General features: G+C 31.9%; 2 protein-coding genes and 2 long non-coding RNA genes across 4 annotated transcripts; 1 reads left to right on the top strand and 3 right to left on the bottom strand.

The window, feature by feature from the left end:
- Positions 1-704: 704 nt before the first annotated feature.
- Positions 705-3,544, bottom strand: LOC133029299 (uncharacterized). The gene is made up of 2 exons (XR_009683442.1): positions 2,057-3,544; positions 705-1,160 (listed from the first exon to the last, which is right to left on the bottom strand). It is a non-coding gene; the product is annotated as an uncharacterized LOC133029299 (long non-coding RNA).
- An 842-nt stretch (positions 3,545-4,386) lies between these two features.
- LOC115697758 (uncharacterized) lies at positions 4,387-5,225 on the bottom strand. The gene has a single exon (XM_030624880.2). The coding sequence runs from the start codon at positions 5,160-5,162 to the stop codon at positions 4,539-4,541; it is 624 nt and encodes a 207-aa protein (XP_030480740.1). The 5' UTR covers positions 5,163-5,225; the 3' UTR covers positions 4,387-4,538.
- Positions 5,226-14,834: 9,609 nt separating this feature from the next.
- LOC115697385 (laccase-4) lies at positions 14,835-19,493 on the top strand. The gene is made up of 6 exons (XM_030624367.2): positions 14,835-15,066; positions 15,923-16,074; positions 16,384-16,628; positions 16,748-16,876; positions 17,170-18,096; positions 18,877-19,493. Exons 1-6 carry the CDS (start codon positions 14,974-14,976, stop codon positions 19,005-19,007), a joined length of 1,677 nt encoding a protein of 558 aa, XP_030480227.1. The 5' UTR covers positions 14,835-14,973; the 3' UTR covers positions 19,008-19,493.
- On the bottom strand, positions 16,262-17,348 carry LOC133029300 (uncharacterized). Its single transcript, XR_009683443.1, has 2 exons — positions 17,208-17,348; positions 16,262-16,852 (listed from the first exon to the last, which is right to left on the bottom strand). It is a non-coding gene; the product is annotated as an uncharacterized LOC133029300 (long non-coding RNA).
- Positions 19,494-22,901: the final 3,408 nt, after the last annotated feature.

The raw sequence follows: 22,901 nt of genomic DNA, 5'->3' as shown, positions 1-22,901 counted from the left end.
AAAATTAGGGATTTTACATTTTTATATACGGATGGAGAGAAAGAAGGGTAAAAAAATTTGAGATAGTGAAATCAATAAACATACCTAGTGGAGGTCAGCATGTCGAGAATATTGAGTGCCGTTATGAACTCGGTGGTGGTGGTGGTGGTGGTGGCCGCCGTCGTAAGTCTCCTCTTTTCATTGATCTAATGGATGTTCCCATTTTATTTGTTCGTTATTTCCCAATTGTACATAATAGTTGCAGAGAAACAGAGAGAGAAGAAGAGGAAGAGATAAACTTTTCAAAGGAAAGTTGCAGAAATATCAAGAGAGAATTAAATTAATGAAAAAGTGGAAATGGAAAAGATGCAGAGATATGAAGAGAGAGAATTAAATAAAGGTTTAAAAGGTAATAAATACACTATAATATAATATTGGAAAATACAAACACGTGAGCTGTGAATTTTGACTATTAGACTTTTTCACCTTTAAAATCTTACTATTTAATATATTACAAACATACATCAACAATATAAGAAAAAGTGAAAATTGAAAAGTTGCAGAGATATCAAGAGAGAGAATTAAATAGGGTTGCAGGCAGTTTGATAATGATCGAGTGACATTGCTTCTTCGGCCCGAAGCAAGGAATCCTTTAGATATGATGCAAAATGGATCTTGTTCTATCATTGATCGGAGATTTCTTTATGAACAATACAAATCGGAGTTTGAAGAAGGGGAAGGAGAAGGAGATGGAGTCCTCGACCCGCAACGGATAGAGGAGGATTTATTCAATCACATAGTTTGGGCTCCTAGAATATGGCGCCCATCATATCGTATTATCATACCGTTGTCGCGTTTGAGTTCTTTACAAGTACGCACAATTACAGCTCTGATTACTTCGGATCTTTCCAGCGGTGTATTTGGTATTGCTTCTTTGATTACAGCAACAATAACGTCACCAATATGAGCATATCGTCGATTACTAGCTCCTATGATTCGAATACACATCAATTTTCTTGCTCCGTTGTCATTTAAAGCCAAAATTTGAAATCTTTACCAATAATTGAAATAAAATAAGAGAATCAGTTACTGTAAATATGTGTTACAATTCAAAAAGTTGACCTTTAAAGGTATGAGAGAATTTTGTAACCCAAATCCACCAAAACAGAGTTAGAACATGCCTGTAAAAGAGAAAAAGAAAACAGAGAGAGAGAGATGTTTAGATTGACATGCAACTACAAGAGTATATAAATAAGAAAAGATTCACAAAGATTCAATCACAAACCGAAAACATACACATATAATACCCATCAAAGCAAAAAACTTAAATACATAATAATAAATTTTACCAAATAAAATCATATATACATGAAAGAATGACTTAAGTATACATCAAAACAAGTTTATATAATGACTCAGTAAACCAAACCTGAGAGTTTGAAGAAGCAAAGTTCTATTTCTTAAAACAGTTTATTTGATAAGTTTGATCATGTTAGAATAGCATACTTATACTAACTTTTAAAGAGAGGATAACTTTCAATCATATAACACGTATATATAATGACTCAGCAGTAATTTACTAATTAGCTCAACACGTAGCAAAATATAAGATAAAATCAAAGATTTATCTTCAAATATTTTAAAAACTCTACTAACAGATATTCAGAAATTATAAAAACTTGATATTATGAAAAATCAAAAATTTAGTATTCTAACACGTATTTGATGAGTAAGCTAATAGTTGTATATTTTTTGTTTTTTTTTAAAAAAAAAAAGAATCCAAAAGTTATCTATATTTCTTTTAGCTTTTTCTTTTAAGTGCAAAATTATCAAACATGCATCAGTCCAAGAAATTCGAAAATAAAAAACTTAAATTAAAATATGTGTAAAAGCAGATAAATTTCATCATATGTGACATTTATATATACTGATAGAGAGAAAAAGAGGTAAAGATATTAGGGATTTGAAAAAAAAATTGAGAAATACAAATAAAAAAATTAGGGATTTTACATTTTTATGTACAGTTGGAGAGAAAGAAGGGTAAAAAAATTTGAGATTTTGAAATCAATAAACATACCTAGTGGAGGTCTGCATGTCGAGAATATTGAGCGCCGTTATGAACTCAGTGGTGGTGGTGGTGGTGGTGGTGGTGGTGGCCGCCGTCGTAAGCCTTCTCTTGTCATTGATCTAATGGGTGTTTTGATTTGTTGTGTTCGTCATTTCCCAACTGTACATAATAGTTGCAGAGAAACAGAGAGAGAAGAAGAGGATGCGATAAACTTTTCAAATGAAAGTTGCAGAAATATCAAGAGAGAATTAAATTAATGAAAATGTGGAAATGAAAAAGTTGCAGAGATATGAAGAGAGAGAATTAAATAGAGGTTTAAAAGGTAATAAATACACTTTAATATAATATTAGAAAATACAAACACGTGAGCTGTGAATTTTGACTATTAGACTTTTTCACCTTGAAAATCTTACTATTTAATATATTAAAAACATACATTAACAATATAAGAAAAAGTAGAAATGGTAAAGTTACAGAGATATCCAGAGAGAGAATTAAATAGGATTGTAGCCAGTTTGATAATGATCGAGTGACATTGTTTCTTCGGCCCGAAGCAAGGAATCCCTTAGATATGATGCAAAATGGATCTTGTTCTATCGTTAATCAGAAATTTCTCTATGAACAATACAAATCGGAGTTTGAAGAAGGGGAAGGGGAAGGAGAAGGAGAAGGAGTCCTCGACCCGCAACGGATAGAGGAGGATTTATTCAATTACATAATTTTGGCTCCTAGAATTATAAAAGTATCATAATGAAGTGATAATTTTTGAGACATTGTTGCCTTTGAAAAATTAAGTATTGATAATTTTACCCTTTTGACTGGTCAATATCAATAACTCTCCCTTGTTCTCTTTCTCTCTCTGCCCAAAGTATCAAAAAAATATCATCAAATCGATCTTTCATTTCTTCTTAGTTATTATTATTTTACCAATTATTTTTGTTTTATTTATTTGAAAAATAAAGATTTGGTTGGGACGAATCCAGAATAAGCTTAAGCTTTTAGGATTTGTTGAAGTTGTTTGAATGGAACCCCAAAAGGTGGAGTGGTGAGTGGTACAAAATAAACATATGGACAATTTTTAGTGAATTGAAGAGTAATGAAATTCATCAAAGAAAATAGTGGTTAAGATACTCCATGAGTGGTATAGCAAAGCAAGTATGTTATTTTCAAATGCTATGTATAACTCAAATCGATTTATTTTCAGGTTGACTTTACTTTTTGGTCCTCTTGGATCTGGAAAAACAATAATGCTAAAAGCATTTGCTGCAAAACTTGATTATGATTTAAGGGTTTGTGCTATTCTCTTCTCATATTAGTCAACATAATTAACCTTCATTATGATGAGATGACAGTCTGTGAAACATTGGCTTTTTGGGGCAGTGCTTTGGAATTGGAACAAGTTACAACTTGCTGGTAGAGTTGTCTAGAGTACCAGATGCTGAGATTGATGCCTTCATGATCAACCTGGTTATTATTTTGGCTTGTGTATTTTATACAAGTAATAATATTGTAGATTATTCCTTCAATAATTATGTGTATAAATTCTAATATCTATTGCTATTTGAGTTAACAAAAACAATTGAACTCCTTGATAATAACATTATTAATACATATGTTGTAATGTATCCGACTTTCATAAAATTGCATATTTTTATATAAGGCATATATATTCTTTTTATTTTAATCTATTAAAAAATTATTAGAGATTGCCTTTATGATTTATTACTTTTTTTTTTTTTAATAAAAATGGTTCATTTTACTTATTATTTTGTTGTTCCGGTCCAAGATAATACAATACTTATGCTTGTTAATTTAATTTAATTCAATACTGTGATTTGTAGTGGTTATATAATTATGAGTTTTTTTTAAAAAAAAATTTGTTGACTGGTGACTGGTGAGCATGCCTCTTCTTTTTTCTTTTGCTGAATGCCTCTTTACTTCTCATGTTGAAGCCACAAATTATGCTTAAAATAGTCACACTTTATATGTATATAAAAATATATATAGAAATGCATGTTGTTTATAGATTATTTATTAGATGGCCAATACAGATCAGGCAGGCTGCAAGAGTAAGGAGCTTGTAGTTCTTCATGTACTTGAAAAGTAAGAAAGGATGAAATGTTATTTCATTGCTTGATCGTAATAATGACACAAGCACCTCAAGTGCCATTGATGTCACAAGTTTGTCTTACTCTTGTATTAATAAAATAATAATAAAGTTTCTAATATGTAATTTGTACTCTAGAATTGCTAAAGTATTATTAGTGTCTAGCATCTTTTTTAATAAAATTATTGGTGTAACTAAATATTCTCATCTAATTTAAGAAAATAACTTTGAAAGAATATTGCTAACTGATGTAAAAATTAAATTATATAAATTTTTCTTACAATTAAGCACACACAAAAGTGTAGATATGTAGATCTACTATCAATGAAATTATTAGACAAAATATGTAGCTATGTTCAAATCAAATAATAGCATCCATGGATATCATAATTCTAGGGGCGATTTGTTGGAGGATGCATGCATACGGGTCACCGGTCGCGATGGACGGTGTCGATACCCCGGCCTCTTGTTCAAGTCCACCACTTGATCTTCTCCAGTGCTACACACCGCCACAGCATGCCTTACCCAAAATCCTCTAATCACTTTCTTCAAATTCATCTTCTTTTTATTCCTACTACTGCTGCTAATAACACTATCATTATCCGAGAATGATTCCTCATCATTAGAGCAATCCATAAGAGAATCCAACTGCATTGAAATTCTTCTGAGCTCGTACGAGTCAAAGAGTGATAAGCACTCTACCGTTGGTTTTGATGAAACATCATGATCAACATTTCCCCTTAACTTTGTGGCTTCTTGTTTGTATCGAGAGGGCCGGGGAACGTGTCGTGCCATCATCGCGACGTCGTATTCCCGGGCCGAGTTTCCGCCTTCTGATCCCGAGCCGTGGTGGTACCATGCCCAGGCGGCAGCCTTCACCACGGCGGATTCATCAGGAGGAGTATTGGTTCCTTTTCCTTTATTTTTATCCATGGATGATGGATATGGGGAGTTTAATATGTTGATAGTAAAAGGAGGGAAGATGGAAATCCATATGCACATGCTCATTTAATATGTTATGTTAGTTTGGCAGATCATGTGGGAAAGTTTAGTTCCACGTAACAAGAAAAAGCCATGGCAGTGATTACATGGTATTTATATTTTATACGACTTAAATATTTGAGATGCTAACAAGTCCTTCACATATAGTCAAGAATCAATTTATATATATAATTAAATATATAAAATGATGATATGACACTTTATAATGACTCTAAACATATATATAAATTGCCAACCGTATTTCACAAATTTATAATCTACTTTTATTATATTTTAAACACATCACATTATAAAAATAAAATTTTCATAAACTATTAAAAACTAAACCACATGTCTAGACTTCAAACTTCCTTTAATGGTCAATACAAATTTTTCTAGGTTTCATTTAGTCTAATAATTAATTCTCTAAAAGAATAAACTTTCCTTCCAAAATTTTAAATGGACCACTTTCCAAAGGTATAATATCAGACAGATCTTGACAAAATAAAAATATACTTCAGAAAGTGAAAGTAAAAATAGAGAAATTAAAATGACACACAACATTTTATACGTGGTATCAGCAATTCAAAATTCGAATTGCTACTAGTTCACGAGGCCACGCTTAGAGAATAAAATTTATTAGAAGAATCTCAAAGTAATTATAAAACTGAATTGGCTTATACAAATAAAGACTCCCTCTTTCAATTTGACGCAACTGTTGTAATCTACTATTCCAATCAAATTTTTGAAGTACTACCATCTTAAACTCCCTTCAATTCAAAGCACATGCACTCTTCCTTTGGAAGAGTAACTCACTTGCAATCTTCATCTTGAAGAGTGTCTAACTTGTACTTTTCTTCTCGAAAAGTGTCTCACGAACAAGACTTCTCCCGAAGCTTGATGAACAATATCCAAAGTGTTCAACCTGAACAATTTTACAAGAAACAATACAGAATAACACAACAATAAAATGCTAAAAACTTGTTGGACTCAAGCTCTTCACTCAACAAAGAAATTCTCTCTAGTTTTTAAAGTAATTTGGAAAATGATACACCAAGAGAGATGAATAATACAAGCAACCTAAGAGTGTCTTTATACACTTTAGACAAGGACTTAATCCACCAAGTAGATACGATTAGGTCTCTTGAGGGTAACAGGATTCCAAACCCCGAAGCTTACACATCGAGTGATTTATGAAAACTCTCTATTACTCTACTTAATACATAAGAATGAGTAACTCCCGAATCAAATAATACTGAATAAGAACAACTGTTAATAGACAACTGACATGCCACCACTGATGGACTAGCCTCAGCGTCAGCCTGAGTCATGGTGTACAAGCGCCTTGGATTCGGGTTTTTGTTCTTCTTTGGTTCTTCTTTCTTGGATTGTGGACAATCTCTAATAAAATAGCCCACCATACCACACTAGAAACATAATTTGGGTCGGCACTCACCCTAATAGTGCTTTTGACATTTGGGACACTCTGGGTAAGTTTTAAAGGAACACCCGCAACCTTGACGGCTGCCTCTGTTTCCACAAAAATTCCTGTTATTTCCCGGTATTCCGGAAGCTTTAGCCTTCCACTTGTGATCTGAGTTACCACCATCGGTCCCCTTACTTACATACCATCAATACTAGGGCTTAATGTCGTGACGACATCCTTAGTAGCTTGTTCTTTGATAACAAGTTGTTTTGCCTCTTAAACAATCAATGCTCTCTTAACCACTTTCTTGTATAAGGTATCGTGATCAGTGGTAATTTTCAAGTCCCAATTGATAGTGGCCTTCAGTCCCCTTACATACTTCTGTTTCTAAGTAAAGTCCGTTGGTACTAAGTCGCCAGCGAACTTAGATAAGCGATCAAATTTTAGTGTATACTCGGCCACTTTCCTCTTCCCTTGAGTTTATTTTACAAAATCTTCCATGTGAGTAGTTCGGATGGCAATATTATAAAGTTTTTCCTCAAATAGACTCTTGAATTCATCTCAAGACATAGTACTAACATCTCGAGTCTGTTCCACAATATCCCACAGATGTGGGCATGCTCTTGGAACATAAATATGCAGCACAATTAACCCATTCAGTTCATGTAACTCCCATATTATCCAGAATATGGGTAACAATGCTAATCCATTGTTCTGCCTTGATGATTTCGATACCTCCCAAGAACGTCAGAGGTTGTAGCTTAACAAAGCACTCAAAGATCGAGTCTCGATATGGTAGTATAAATCTAGGGTTACCCACCACTAGAATAGGAGCTAGTGGTAACACTTGCTCAGCTAGAGCTGCTTGGGCCGGTTGCCTAAACCGATGAAACTCATCTTCCTGATAGAGTATAATGGTTTGCATTTTGAGAAACATCTGCTGCCAGTCAGTAGGTGGATTAGCATTGTTAACCCCCACATTATCCTCTGGATTCTATAGAGGCACAGGCAGTGCCGGTGAATTAGTTTGGTTATAACCAAGCTCTACAGGCTCGCCATGTGGTCATGTTGATTGATCAAGATCCATTTTCTCTCAAATAGTCCTAAAATCAACAACCGGTGAGTCAAGCACCAAATCCATACTTACACACTTATTGCTTTAACCCTAACTCATACATACTATTTTTTTTCAAATAAATATTTATTCACATAATTACTAATCATGCTTTTCTTATAACATTATATCTTCTAGATGCTCATATACTGCCTATAACGAATAGCAGTAAACATTTAATCACAGAAGCAGTTAAGCATTTACTCTCAATACATACTGCACCACGAGTCGAACTTGTCTTTGATGATGATTGTACATGTTCAGCCAGACTACAGAAAGTTTAAAAACCTTATCACTCTGATACCAAATAGTAACATCCTAACATAAGAAACACCATATACTAAACATAAACTAATCTTGTTAATCTGGGATGTACTAGAGCTAAAAGCGAAAATTAAACTTTAAAATATAGAATACAATAATAACATGTAATTATAAAACTTTATGATAAATCCAAAAAGAGTACATTATATTTTGGGATCCCGTAAAATATTTTCAAAATTTTACAAGTCATTAGTACACGTTGACCTAAGCAGCAAAAGTGGAGATTTACAACGATTCTCCTATCAAACCCAACCCTCGTGGTCTAGCTTGGGCTGAACATGTACAATGCACTACAAAAGCCCTCGATCTCATGGCTGCTCAACTACCGACTTACCCTTATCTAGACAATAGAGCACCCGCGAGCCAAGACCCAGGTTGATAGTGTAAACAACAATATGAATAATAATTACAATCACTTAAGTGTTGATGGCACTGCATCTATTGTCTATTTGAGATAGATCTACCGGTTACGCTTAAACGTGTATTTATAATAAGGCCTTAGGATGATTTATCTTGATTTTGAATACTGAGTCTAACCTAATTATGCCTCAACTACATAATTCTTTATATCAACATAAATAATACATTATTGCATTCACATTCACATAAATTCTAGATTAATAACCCTAGATCACATAATTGCTAAACTTAGGGTAATAACCTCAATCTCAGTTTCTCGCATAATATATGAAAAATAACATACATAAGCGCCACTCTGCTAATCTCTATATGCTAACTCATTGTCTTACCTGGTAACGAAGTATGTGGAGATTCTAAATCCCTAAGTGTTCCTAAGTTAGTACCGGTAATTCTTGGGATTTTACAAATAGGGTTAATCCCAAATTTATTTTCATACACGTAATATGAACTCCAATTATAGACTAACACATAGAGCTCAAAACGAGATTTCTAGTGATATAAAAAATGTCCAAAACGGAGTTCGAAGTCAAAAGTTATGGAAAAAACAAGAAAATAAAAAACTGAGAAAAACAGGGCCCTCGCCGCAGCAGCTCCAACCTGCCAGAGCTCGCCGCGGCGAGCCTTTTTATGGCCGCAGCGAAGGTCCCTGAACCCACACAAAATCCAACTTTTTTATGCTTTCGAATCCAACCAAAAGTCTTACCAAAATTCATCAAATTATCATGCATAAACCAAATTTAACTCATCACCTATCCAATCTAACATTTGTAAGAAATTGAGCTCAACAAGTAGCTCAAAAAAAAAAAAAATCTGAAAACACAACTTAGCATACAACAAGAAATTAACATGGCACAAAACTATCAAGCCTTGAAACCCATAAATTCAAGGCACAAAACCAAAAATTCAAGATAATTTCTCCAGAAATTCAATATCAAAATCCAATCCAAAGACTTCCGAACAACATGGATGATTCTAGCATAAACACTGTAGCACAACCATATAAAAATCATCACAATTCATTAGAACGATCAATGCTTTAAATTTCAAGAAAGGAACGAGGGATGGATAGATTTATGGCAGAGTAAGATCCATGCTCGCCATAAGTTGTTCCTATGGTGAATGCCTTCTAATTTCCTACCTACTTGTGAAAAACTCTTTTTCCTTCACCAAAATAGCCATGAATGGGGAACTGTGTGTTTTGTGGTTACTTTGAATCAGGCATACATCTCTTTAAGGAATGTCCTTTCGATAGAGCTATCTTTTTTAGTTATCAATGGGGGATTCAACTGGAAGACATTCCTACTACTAACACTAGGGAGATGGTTTTTTTGGTTCTTTCAGAAGAGTAAATCCATCAGAAGCCATGAAATGTTATCTTTTGTGGCTTGTGCTCAGTCAAAAATCTAGAACTCTAGGAATCTTGTCCTCTTCCAAGATTATTTGGCAGATATTCACACATCTATGCACAAAATTCTGAAGGGGTGAGAGAATTCCTTCAGCAACATGTTGAATATTCTGCTCCTAATATTTCTACATCTCGAGGCTTTCCCTAGCCTCATTGGAAGCCTAGATGGTGATATTTATGGGATTTGTGTGGACGGGTCATTTTCTAATTCGAGGTCTAGTATTGGCGTTGCCTTTTTTCTCAATGAAACATGTATTAAGGTGACTTCTAATGTATCTCTTGCTATCTCTTCCCCATTTTCTGAAGCCAATGCCATCCTCTTGGCTCTCTCTTTCACTCTGGACAAGGAGTGGTGTAAAGTTTCTCTATTTTTGGACTACAAACCTCTTGTGGATGTTTTGAATAGCAGCTCTTACAGGTTGGATGCGAGATGTATTCCAGTTTTTCGTCAAATTTTTAAGTTGAAACAATTGTTTATTCAGTGTAATTTTACTTTTATTTTAAGATCTGTTAATGTTCTTGCTGACTTTATCGTCAAATGGTCTCATTGCTCGAATACCTTTGCTTGTTTTGATTTCAGGGAGTTGCCCCCTTTATGGTAGCCTTTGTCTTTGCAAAGAAAAAAAAAAGTATTATATTGTGCAACACTTAATGTGAGTATTCATATCTTTTAATATTGTTAGGAAAGATTTAAAGATAATAATAATAATAATAATAATAATAATAATAATAATAATAATAATAATAATAATAATAAGGAATATCCTTTCAATAGAGCTATCTTTTTTAGTTAGCAATGGGGGATTCAACTGGAAGACATTCCTACTACTAACATTGGGGAGATGGTTTTTTTGGTTCTTTCAGCAAAGTAAACCCATCAGAAGCCATAAAATATTGTCTTTTGTGGCTTGTGCTCTGTCAAAAATCTAGAACTCTAGGAATCTTGTCCTCTTCCAAGATTATTTGGTAGATATTCACACATCTCTGCACAAAATTCTGAAGGGGGTGAGAGAATTCCTTCGACAACATGTTGAATATTCTGCTCCTAATCTTTCTACATCTCGAGACTTTCCCTAGCCTCATTGGAAGCCTAGATGGTGATATTTATCGAATTTGTGTGGACGAGTCATTCTCTAATTCGAGGTCTAGTATTGGCGTTGCCTTTTTTCTCAATGGAACATGTATTAAGGTGACTTCTAATGTATCTCTTGCTCTCTCTCCCCTATTTTCTGAAGCCAATGCCATCCTCTTGGCTTTCTCTTTCACTCTGGACAAGGAGTGGTGTAAAGTTTCTCTATTTTTGGACTGCAAATTTCTTGTGGATGTTTTGAATAGCAGCTCTTACAGGTTGGATGCGAGATGTATTCCAGTTTTTCATCAAATTTTAAAGTTGAAACAATTGTCTATTCAGTGTAATTTTACTTTTATTTTAAGACCTGTTTATGGTCTTCCTGACTCTATCGCCAAATGATCTCATTGCTCGAATACCTTTGCCTTTTATGGTACCCTTTTTTTAGTATTTTTTTCAATAAAGTTTTACTTTGCAAAGAAAAAAAAAGTATTATCATGTGCAACACTTAATGTGATTTGTTCATATCTTTTAATATTGTTAGGAAAGATTTAATAATAATAATAATAATAATAATAATAATAATAATAATAATAATAATAATAATAATAATTTTGAAAAATGGAAAATTTAATTGCTCCCATCATATTAAGATGAAAATTGGGTTTTCAATTAAGGAGAGACAATTATTCAGTACCTTTTTTAATATGTGATTTCTAATAATATATAGTTAATCCAAAAGATTACATGTCAACTCACATGTTTTCTTTTTTATTAACGGATTTGAGAAGAAGGTTACTACTCAACAAGAATAATGCAAAAGCGACTCTAGATCTTTATTTTTGCACTTATTAACTTAATTTATGACTTTTTAGCACAAAAAAAAAACCCTTAAATTATGAACTTTTTCTAAAGTAATTAAAAAGGCCAAAAATAATTTTTAGGTTTGCTTGTTTATCATTTTCCAGATCGAATTTCATCACGTAATTTTATATGTATCCATGCTTATTAATAAGTTAAATAGTACGTAATTATTTATGCGCATGTATCTATCTTCAGCTTGATTATATATATATATATATATATATATATATATATATATAGATATTAGGGTTAATTGCATGTTTTAAATATTTGTAAAAGCTATACCCATAAATATATATAGAACAATATAGTAGAAGCAAATTAATAAGTTTGGTCTAGTAGCTAGTGAAACGGGGTAAAATTGAGATGAATCCAAAGTTCCAACTTTGTATGTTTTGGTTTTAAAATCTCAAGTATACTCTAAGTGTGCTATAATGAGATATTTTTTAATATTTTTTTTTAATTAAGTAGTTAAATTAGATTAAAATTTGATGGTTTGATATTTTTAAAATTAATATTTATAGTCAAATTTATTTAGTAAACATTCATGGTAATACCCAGAAGTGTTCCATAGATATATATAAAATAATTTTTGTATTTATTTGTAGTTTTTTTTTTTTTTTGCAAAGATATTTAATTTTTAGTTTGAGGTTATCAAGTAGTAGGTGCTATATGGTCAACAAAGAATTTTGTTCTCTTCTATTTTATTTATTTATTTTATTGATTATTATTTGGTAAACTTCTTTGTGAACACGCATTTGTAGGTGGAGCTCATTTCACTTGAAAGTGAAACAAAATCTACCAATATGCCACTTAGCACATACAACCAGTCTCCAATAAAATTAAAATCAATAAATAAATAAATAAAACGTTTATTATTTTGCTATGTAGATAAAAACACATTTCTCTTCTTTTCTTTCTTAGGATGCAACACCTACAATTAACAATATAAAAATTACCATTTACTATTATTAATTTATATCTAATTTACTTACACATTTGATCAATAACAAGTAAATATTACCATATATATTATAGTCTCTTCCTCACAGAGAAATTAAATTCCATTTTTTTTTTTCAACGTTCTTATTTAATCATATTATATTTATTGTCCTTCATTTGTCCTCGTAATATAATATTCATTTCCTTTTCTATTTTTAAACAATCAAAAAAAATCAATAACCCAAAATATATATCTTTTAGTACGAATTTTGAACTACATAGAAAAAATTATATTTCTTTCCAAAACTTTCACTTTTGTGTGCCAATTTTTAGTGATTGTTTATATATTAAATTATGTACTCTCTAGACTTTGATAATTACCAAATTATGTCCTTTAAATTTTAATATGTACCGAATAATGCTCTCTAAAATTTTATCCATATTACACTTTTACTAAACTTGAATAAAAATTCTCAAATCCAATAATATTAATAATTTATAGAAATTTGTTAAGAAGTGTAATTTAGTATATATCAAAGTTCAAAAAATAAAAATTCTAATTAATTTTTGCAAAATTCAAAAAATCCAGCTAAGTTGTAAGGGGATTTTTTTTTTAATTATACGTACTTACTGTATCATATAATGGCACGTACTGATATAAAAACACTTAAAACAAAATATAAAACCTTATTCTTCCAACAAAAAAAAATGTGGCAATATGTTTAAACTTTATATTCCTGCTCACAAATATTAAATTTACTGTGGTGGGACTAATAATGTACTTTTAGAAAGTTCATGAGTTTGAGTGATAAAAATAATTGAAAAATAAATAATAAAAATTATATAAAAATGAGATGAGATGAAAAGTTGATGTGTTAGACTAAACTAGGTTTGAGACAAACAGTAGTGATGTTTTATGATCTGTTTGGTTACTATCAGAAGATGACATGAAAGGCCTCTCTCAACCATTAACTATTTTGTTTGCTAAGCATTCATCCAAATGTGGGTTTTCATTATTTTCTTCAATTTCATCAATTATTATTTTTAATGTTATTATTCAATTCATCTAATTAATTGTACATTACCAACCTTATACTCTATTATTATAATTAATATACACACATCTAACTACACCCATGAACCAACTCAATATAGTGGGAAAAATTAAAAAACAACCAAACAAATATAAGATGATCACCAATGGGATGACCGTTAGTTGCTTTAATTCTTTGATGTTTGACTTCATCAACTATATATTAAAAAAATATAATGTATACATATAATCCTTTCTAGAATGTTGTAACTAGTTTATTTATATAAATATAAATAATAACCATGCATTATATATTTACATGCACCAAAAACAAGCAAAATTAAAAAGATGTTTATTATTAATAATAATGGTAAAAAGGTACTTCTAATTTGAATGTATTCTATCTTCATGTACTACGTATATATATTCTATATAATCAATAACAACATATGATTTTGATAGAAATTATGTTAAAAATTGTAAGGATTATTTAAAATTGAAGACATAGACTTTGTGTTTTCACTTTAATTACATTTCAATATGTGCAAAACTCCTTGTTTAAATAATGATTACATATATAATAAAGGGAAATTATATATAAACAAAATAATAAAAACAAATTAATACCCTTTTTAAGGCTACTATTGTCTAATAATTGAGTTGACACCACAAAAACATAATATTACAAACTAAAACTTAATTTGTAATTAATTGAAAAATAATAATCGTCATTTGATTGTAAGTTTAAACAGAAAACCAACCAATAAGCTAACCTTTATTTCAAGATAATTATTAGTTACTAATTAGAAAGAAAAAAAATGAGAATAATAATAAGGTTGGAACCCTTTTAAGGGTCTTAATTAACACTAATTAATACCTTACTTTATTTGGTTGATCAAAATGATGAAAAAATAAAACAACAGCAACAACTTTATGTAACATGTAAGAAATTAACAAAATCAGAGAATTAAGGAATAAAATTAAAATCTTAGTTATAAGAGAATTTGTAATTAATTAATAGAATAAATCTTGTAACTAATAAAAAATAATATGTGTGTATATATATTTATATATAAATATATATATATATATCCACCTAACCGGGCAAAAACGACGTGGTATCAATGGAGGTTGTCAGTCTTTATAAGGGTGAGATTGTCAGTCATACATGAATGCAACAAGGCCAGAAGACAAAGATTTTAACTAAGAAAAAGAGAGAAAAAGAGTGAAAATAATTAATAATGGACTCTTCCATAATTCGACTTATTCTTGTGTTTCTGGCTTGCCTTTCTTCAGCTTTGGTTGAATGTAGAGTCCGAAACTACAAATTCGATGTAAGTTCTAACATATATATAAATTAGTTTTTTTTTTAAAAAAAAAAATAATAATTTATTATTAGCTATTTTATGACTTGTTATAATTTGATTAATTAATCACAACTCTATGTTTTTGGTTATTTCCTCGAAAATAAAAGGATTAATGAAAGTAGTGCTTTTAAATAATATTCATGTTATAAAGTTGAACTTTTACTCTTTTTTTTTTAATTTCTTTTTGTTAATTAATTTCTCCAAATTACAAATACTTCAACATCGATTGTAGCCAATAATGAGTGGTATTTGATCAGCTTATAGAATTTTTAGTAGAGTTGAAATGATTTTTTGAACGTTGTAGTACGTACTATATTATAATTATCCAATAACTTTGCATTCAAAAATCAATAATTGAATGATTTTTTTCCACTACCCAATATATATATTATGTACACTAATGTGATTTACAATCACACACAAATATATAAATACAAGAAAATATTGTATAATAAAAAGCTATACATATATTAAAACCAATAAGTAATACCATCTTATATAGAAAACTTCAAAAGATTCCAAGACATCATATAAGAGTTTTTTTTTTTTTTTGAGGAAATAAATTTGAGCGTTCTTTCTTGTTGAGATATGAATATGATTACAGATATCATGATTATTGTTAAAATTTGAAACTAGGTATAGTAACAGGCAGGTACACCATATATAAAAACCAAAAAAGCACGTCTCAACGTGTATTCGTAATGATATGCAATGAAATTTTATGCCAATCACCAACTTCTCTTTTCTTTTGTCAAACTTCATATTATTATTATTATTATTATTATTAAGTATATTTATGTTATGTGATCATGATATATTTCAGGTGGTAATGAGGAACACCAGTAGACTATGTTCCTCAAAACAAATCGTGACCGTTAATGGGAAATTCCCTGGCCCCACACTCTACGCTAGAGAAGATGACAATGTTCTTGTCAGGGTCGTTAATCACGTCAAATACAACGTTAGCATCCACTGGTACGTACGTAACACCTAACACCTCATATATGTAAATGTAATACGTATACATGCATATATATTGTAGTCACAGTTAACTGTGTTGCACTTTTTCGAGAAATTTCATACACTTATTTGTATTGTATTAATACAATTTTTAACCCATGCCAAAAACTTATACCAAAAAAAAATTGTTGTAACATACTTATAACAATGACTATACCATATACTAGTAGAATAATAGAAAAGACTACCTTACATTAATCCGACTATATATATATTTAGTTATTACATTTATTAATTTAATTTTGATATGTATAATGTGTAAAGGCATGGAGTTAGACAACTCCGAACAGGGTGGTCAGATGGGCCAGCGTTCATAACACAATGTCCAATCCAACCAGGACAAAGCTATTTGTACAATTTCACACTCACAGGGCAACGTGGAACCCTACTTTGGCACGCTCATATTCTCTGGCTCAGGGCAACTGTCCATGGCGCTATAGTCATTCTCCCCAAGCGAGGTGTCCCTTATCCATTTCCCAAACCACACAAAGAAATTCCAATTGTATTAGGTAATCATCATCATCATCATCATCAACTTAATTAATTGATATCAAATATGGTCTGATTAAATCAAGAATTAATAATATATATATATATATATATATATGTGTTTTATTGTTGCTTTCAGCTGAATGGTGGAAATCGGATACTGAAGCTGTGATCAACGAAGCTCTGAAGTCAGGATTGGCACCAAATGTGTCCGATGCTCACACTATAAACGGTCATCCAGGGCCTGCCTCCAATTGTTCTTTACAAGGTTAGTGTAAAAACTATTACATATATATGTAATATTGTCACATAACATTAATATTTGGACCATAGTAGTAGATATATATATATATATAGTCTTGCTTACTGTTTAAGTTTTCTACGTGTGAATTTTCCATATTGTTTTCACTTGCCTATACCATTTTTCACTCAACTTAAAACTATTCTTAGTTTGTGGCATAGATATTACAATTGGTAGCTTTTTCAAGTCTAATTCTATTTTGGTAATTGGATTTAAATGATATGTTTGGTGTGATTTTAATTAACATGGGTGGCATGCAGGTGGCTTCACCTTGCCGGTGGATGCCGGTAAAACATACCTACTGCGCATTATCAACGCTGCGCTCAATGAAGAGTTGTTCTTCAAAATCGCCGGCCACAAACTAACCGTTGTAGAAGTCGACGCACTCTACGTAAAGCCCTTCTCCATCGAAACCATTGTCATTGCCCCGGGACAAACCACAAACGTTTTAGTAACCGCGGACAAAAACTCCGGCAAATACTTAGTCACCGCTTCTCCCTTCATGGACGCTCCAATTGCCGTCGACAACGCCACAGCCACCGCAACTCTCCACTACACCGGAACCTTATCAAACTCCCCAACTACCATAACAATCCCACCTCCTAAAAACGCAACCCAAATAGCCAACAAATTCACAGACTCTCTCAGAAGCATTAACTCAAACACCTTCCCTGCAAAAGTTCCATTAACGATTGATCACAAACTTCTGTTCACAGTAGGCCTTGGGGTAAACCCGTGTCCAAGTTGCAAAGCCGGAAACGGAAGCAGAGTCGTCGCCAGCATCAACAACGTTACTTTCGTTATGCCAACGACGGCGTTGCTCCAAGCCCATTACTTTAATATCAAAGGAGTTTTCACTACTGATTTTCCTCCAAACCCACCGACCATTTTCAACTTCACTGGCTCCCCGCCTTCGAATATGGCGACGATGACTGGAACCAAGGTTTACAAGTTGTCGTACAACGATACGGTGGAGCTGGTTATGCAAGATACGGGGATTATAGCACCGGAGAATCACCCGGTTCATCTTCATGGGTTTAATTTTTTCGTGGTGGGTCGGGGACTTGGGAATTATAATGCCAAGAATGACTCGAAAAGTTTCAACCTTGTGGATCCGGTTGAGAGAAATACGGTTGGGGTTCCCGCCGGTGGCTGGGTCGCCATTAGGTTCCGAGCAGATAATCCAGGTATATACACAAAACCACTTTAACATTTTGGGTTTTTTCTTTTTTTTTTTTTTTTTTTTTTTTTGGCATTTTTACTAAATTTTATAAAGAAACGTAGCTAACTTAAATAGCAACAAAAAAAATTCATATAACAACACTATTGCAACTAGCGCTACAATCCCTTAAAAATTCAAACATTAAATTTAAAAAAAAAAAATATGAGATAATTCCCGTTTAATTTTTAATTTAAGTTTATTTATCATCACATTTATTTATTTGTAACAAAATCACAAAAATAGAATATGAAATTTTTTTAGGTAGCAAAAATAAAAAAATAATGTGATTATTATTATTATTATTTCTTTTGGGTGAAGAATAAATTTTAGCTTTACTTGATTTTTTTTATTCTTTTAAGGAATTTAATTAGGTTTATTATAATTTTTTTTTTTTCATTTTTACTTAGTATACTTTTATTTACTGAAAATTGTATTTTATAAAGAAATACTTTTGTAAGAAAAATTATGAAAATACTAAATTAATTAATTATACTCATTTTCTTTTAGTATGAGAACTAATTTTATATTTTGATTGGAAAAAAATCTTATTAATTAAGAGTCTTTTGCTTTTGAGCTAGTAATATAAACAAATTAACTTGTAAAGAATGATTATTAATACTTGTTATAGTACTTTTTTCAAAAAAAAAACTTGTTATAGTATTGTTTTATATATGTATGTATATAAATGCAATGTTGTTATTATTATTATTATTATTATGACATAATTTGTGACAATGTTGAGCAGGAGTGTGGTTCATGCATTGCCATTTAGAAGTACATACAACATGGGGGCTTAAGATGGCATTTTTGGTAGACAATGGAAAAGGGCCTAATCAATCACTTTTACCACCTCCAACTGATCTTCCAAAGTGTTAATTTTATTATACATAAATATTATTTTTTTCAAAAAAAGAAAAATATGATGACAAGAGAACAAAAAAATGTTTATTATACATATTATGTAGATCTAAAGATAAAGAAGAGAGATCTCTATTCTCCACCACCACAAGGACAAGAAGAAGAAGAAGAAGAAGAAGAATGGCAGAGAAATATCCATAAGAGGGAAAGTTATTAGATATAAAATAAATGGGCAAAATGAGAAAGGGTGAAACAAACTTAATTCCATTTAATTTCTTGAGTGAATTGGAAAAGAATTCGCTTGAGCTTTTAGATTGTTTGAATAAAAATTGCTTGAGCATTTTGGTTTCTTCAATTGAATTATGTATGTATGAAGGGAAAAAAGAAAAAGAAAAAAATCTCAAAGGACTTTGTGTATTTGAGATCTTGAGTATGAGCAGTGTTTTTTTTTTTTTTAATTATGAAAAATTATTGGAACAGAATAAAAGTTTACTTTTTGTGCAATTCATGTTCTTTCTAATTATCATATTTGCCCATATATTCCAATAGAGTAATGATATGTCCACACATAAATTTGACACACTTATACCAAGAGAAATGTTAAAAGACACTACTAGTAGTGCCTAACACTTTTCTTGGTACATATCGATATTGGTGTAATTAAATATCGATCGAGTCACAATAACTTAAGAACTATAAAAAGTGTATACTCAAAAAGCTCTTATATGACAAATAATGTAAACCCAATCATTTTTTTTAGGGTTATTTGCGGCAAAACCTCCTAAAGTGGGCAAGTTTTTGCAACTAACCTCCTAATCTAAAATTTTGGTGGTAAAACTACCTAAACCACTAGTCCGTTAGCAGTTAGCCCTTTCCATCCATTTTTGGCTGTTAACTGCCATGGTGGAATGTCCACGTGTAACACAGTGTACATGTGGCACAATTTTATTAGTCCACGTAATAAATATTTAAAATTGAAATAAAAAATTATTTATTTTAAAAATAAAAAATTAAAAAAATTAATTTTTCTTTAAAAATTAAAAAAACAATTTTACAAAAATAAAAATTAAAAAAACAAAAACCCCTAATTCTTTCTCCTTTTCTTTTCTTTCTTCTTCTTTCTTCTTCTTCTTCTTCTCCTTCTTCAAATCTGTCGAAGAAGTCTCCCTCGCCACAGACCCATCCAAAACCTCCGACCCCTTCTTCGCCTTTTCTGAAACCTCTTGCACCGAAAACCTCCGACCCATCCAATGCGAATCATCAAGCTTCACGCCTGCTTCCTTTTCCCTTCCACAAGTCCCCATCATCTACTTCTTACCCTAGCCGAACCCCCCTCCAAAAATCATCCCCTTCTAACAGGTTTTTTTCTCTTTTTTTTCTTTTTCTTTTCAGATCTCTCGCCCGTCTTTCTTTTTCTTTCTCTAAGCCTGCGGTTTCTCCGATGGATTTGTTCGCCTCTTCCACCTCCCCACGCATCGATGATGGCGTTTTGGTTGACTTCACGGGCTACGGTCGCTGGTGGGTGGGTCGCTGGTGGCTTGCACGGATACAATGACGATGGTTTTAGATCTGAGGAATCATATGGGTTGGTCCTTGGTGAGGAAGAGTACGAGGGTGGGCTGGTTAGAAGCAGTGGGAGGATAAAAGAAGAAGAAGAAAGAAAAGAGAAAGAAAAGAAAAAAGAAAAAGAAAAAGAAAAAGAAAAAGAAAAAGAAATAAATTGTTTTTTTATTTTTTTATTTTTTTAAAATTGTTTTTTTAATTTTAAATTTTTTAAGTTTAAAAAAAAAATAATTTTTTTTATTTTTATTTTTAAAATAATTAATTTTTTTTATTTTTTTAAATATTTATTTACGTGGACCAATAACATTGTGCCACGTGTATACTGTGTACACGTGGACATTCCACCATGGCAGTTAACAGCCAAAAATAGACGGAAAGGGCTAACTGCTAATAGAACTTGAGTTTTAGGGATTTTTACCGCAAAAATTTCAGAATTAGGGGTTAGTTGCAAAAACCTCCTTACTTTAGGGAGTTTTGCCGCAAATAACCCTTTTTTTTAACATGGATCTCACCTATCAAAAATAACTTATCATATTGGTGTGAGTCATGTTTGTATGTGATTTATATGTCCACATATCATTACTCATTCAATTAACATACATTTGCCTTTTATTTTAAAACTATATGTTATATTTTTAAGGATTATTTGCGGCAAAAGTCCCCAAATAGTTCACGTTGATGCAGATTAATCCCCAAGCTCCAAAAATAGCGGCAATAGTCCTCAAGGTCACACTTTTTATTTGTCCGTTAGTCCTAATTTTAACTGAGCCGTTTTCTTTTTTTAAATTGCCACGTGTCAAAATATTATTGGTCCAAATTATTATTTTAATTTTAAAAAATAAAAATAAAAATAAATAAATAATTTCTTTTTCTTTTTCTATTTTTTTCTTTTTCTTTTTCTTTTTCTTTTTCTTTTTCTTTTTCTTTCTTTTCTTCTTCTTCTTCTTCGTCTTTTCTCACTGCCAGAAGCCCTCTCATTAACCAATCCTCAACAACCTCTACAACAGAGAAGCCCTTCCTTCCAACCTTATCTTTATTCTTCCCTCCACCACCACGCGTGAAACCCTAAACTTATTCTAATCTATTCCTTCTCAGCCGCAGTAAGAGACCTCACTCTCCCTCTCTATTTTTGCAGACCGGAGCCACCATCTCTGGCGACAGTCACCTTAAACGAATTACGAATTCGTTTCCTTCTTGTCTGAGAACACAAACCCTCAACACTCCGATCTCTTTCTCACTCGTCTCTCTCTCATTTTTGCTAGGTTCGAAGGGCTCTACTTCTGCAGTCGTGAACCTAGACGGAGACAACATCGATGGTCCTCTCTCTCGCCTTTCCATTTCTTTCTCTCGTCAGAGCCCAGATCTCCCCCGACGATTGGTGGTGGCGGTAAAAACGCCCATTAAATTTGAGTTCTCCAAGCTCAAATTTGTTCTCTGTTCATTGTGTGTGTGTGCAGGTGGACGGGAAAAGCTTGTGATTGTTCTAGATCTTTGACCGTTCTTGGTTTTTCTTTGAGGGTATTTGGGTTGTGATTCCAACCCAAGTTTGGGTCGTGGTTATTCAGGCATGGTGGTGGTGCTGGTTTGGTTGGGGGTTGGTGGGTTTCTGGTAGTGAGAAAAGACGAAGAAGAAGAAGAAGAAAAGAAAGAAAAAGAAAAAGAAAAAGAAAAAAAAAAGAAAAAGAAAAAGAAATTATTTATTTATTTTTATTTTTATTTTTTAAAATTAAAATAATAATTTGGACCAATAATATTTTGACACGTGGCAATTTAAAAAAAGAAAACGGCTCAGTTAAAATTAGGACGAACGGACAAATAAAAAGTGTGACCTTGAGGACTATTGCCGCTATTTTTGGAGCTTGGAGATTAATCTGCATCAACGTGAACTATTTGGGGACTTTTGCCGCAAATTTCCCTATTTTTAAATTATGATATAAGTTGGGGAATTCTCATTTTTATAGTTTTTGAAATATAAGTTTGTAAAAGTATGAATTTCCTTAAAAAAATTAGGGGTGAAAATCGGTCGGTTATGGTCGGTTTTTACAATTTTATAACCGACCGATCGGTTACGATTTTTATTTTACGAAAACCGTAACTGACCGTTTAGAAATTATAACCGTATAAAACTGACCGTACGGTTTTTGGCGGTTTTCGGTTTGGCAGTTTTAGGCAGTTTTAGACGGTTTTGGGCGATTTCGACGGTTTTTTGGTTAAACTATTTTTTTATTTCAAAAATTGAAACCAACCGCCACGTCAAAAAAAACCGAAACTGAAACCGACCGCTAAATTCGGTGATGACGTGGAACCGAAAATTCGGTTACAGTCTGGTCGGTTTTGGTTTTTCGGTTT

This window comes from Cannabis sativa, chromosome 7 (genome assembly GCF_029168945.1).
Source record: "Cannabis sativa cultivar Pink pepper isolate KNU-18-1 chromosome 7, ASM2916894v1, whole genome shotgun sequence".
NCBI lineage: Eukaryota > Viridiplantae > Streptophyta > Magnoliopsida > Rosales > Cannabaceae > Cannabis > Cannabis sativa.
Note: the sequence above shows the minus strand (reverse complement) of the source record. Positions and strands in the feature narration are given on the sequence as shown.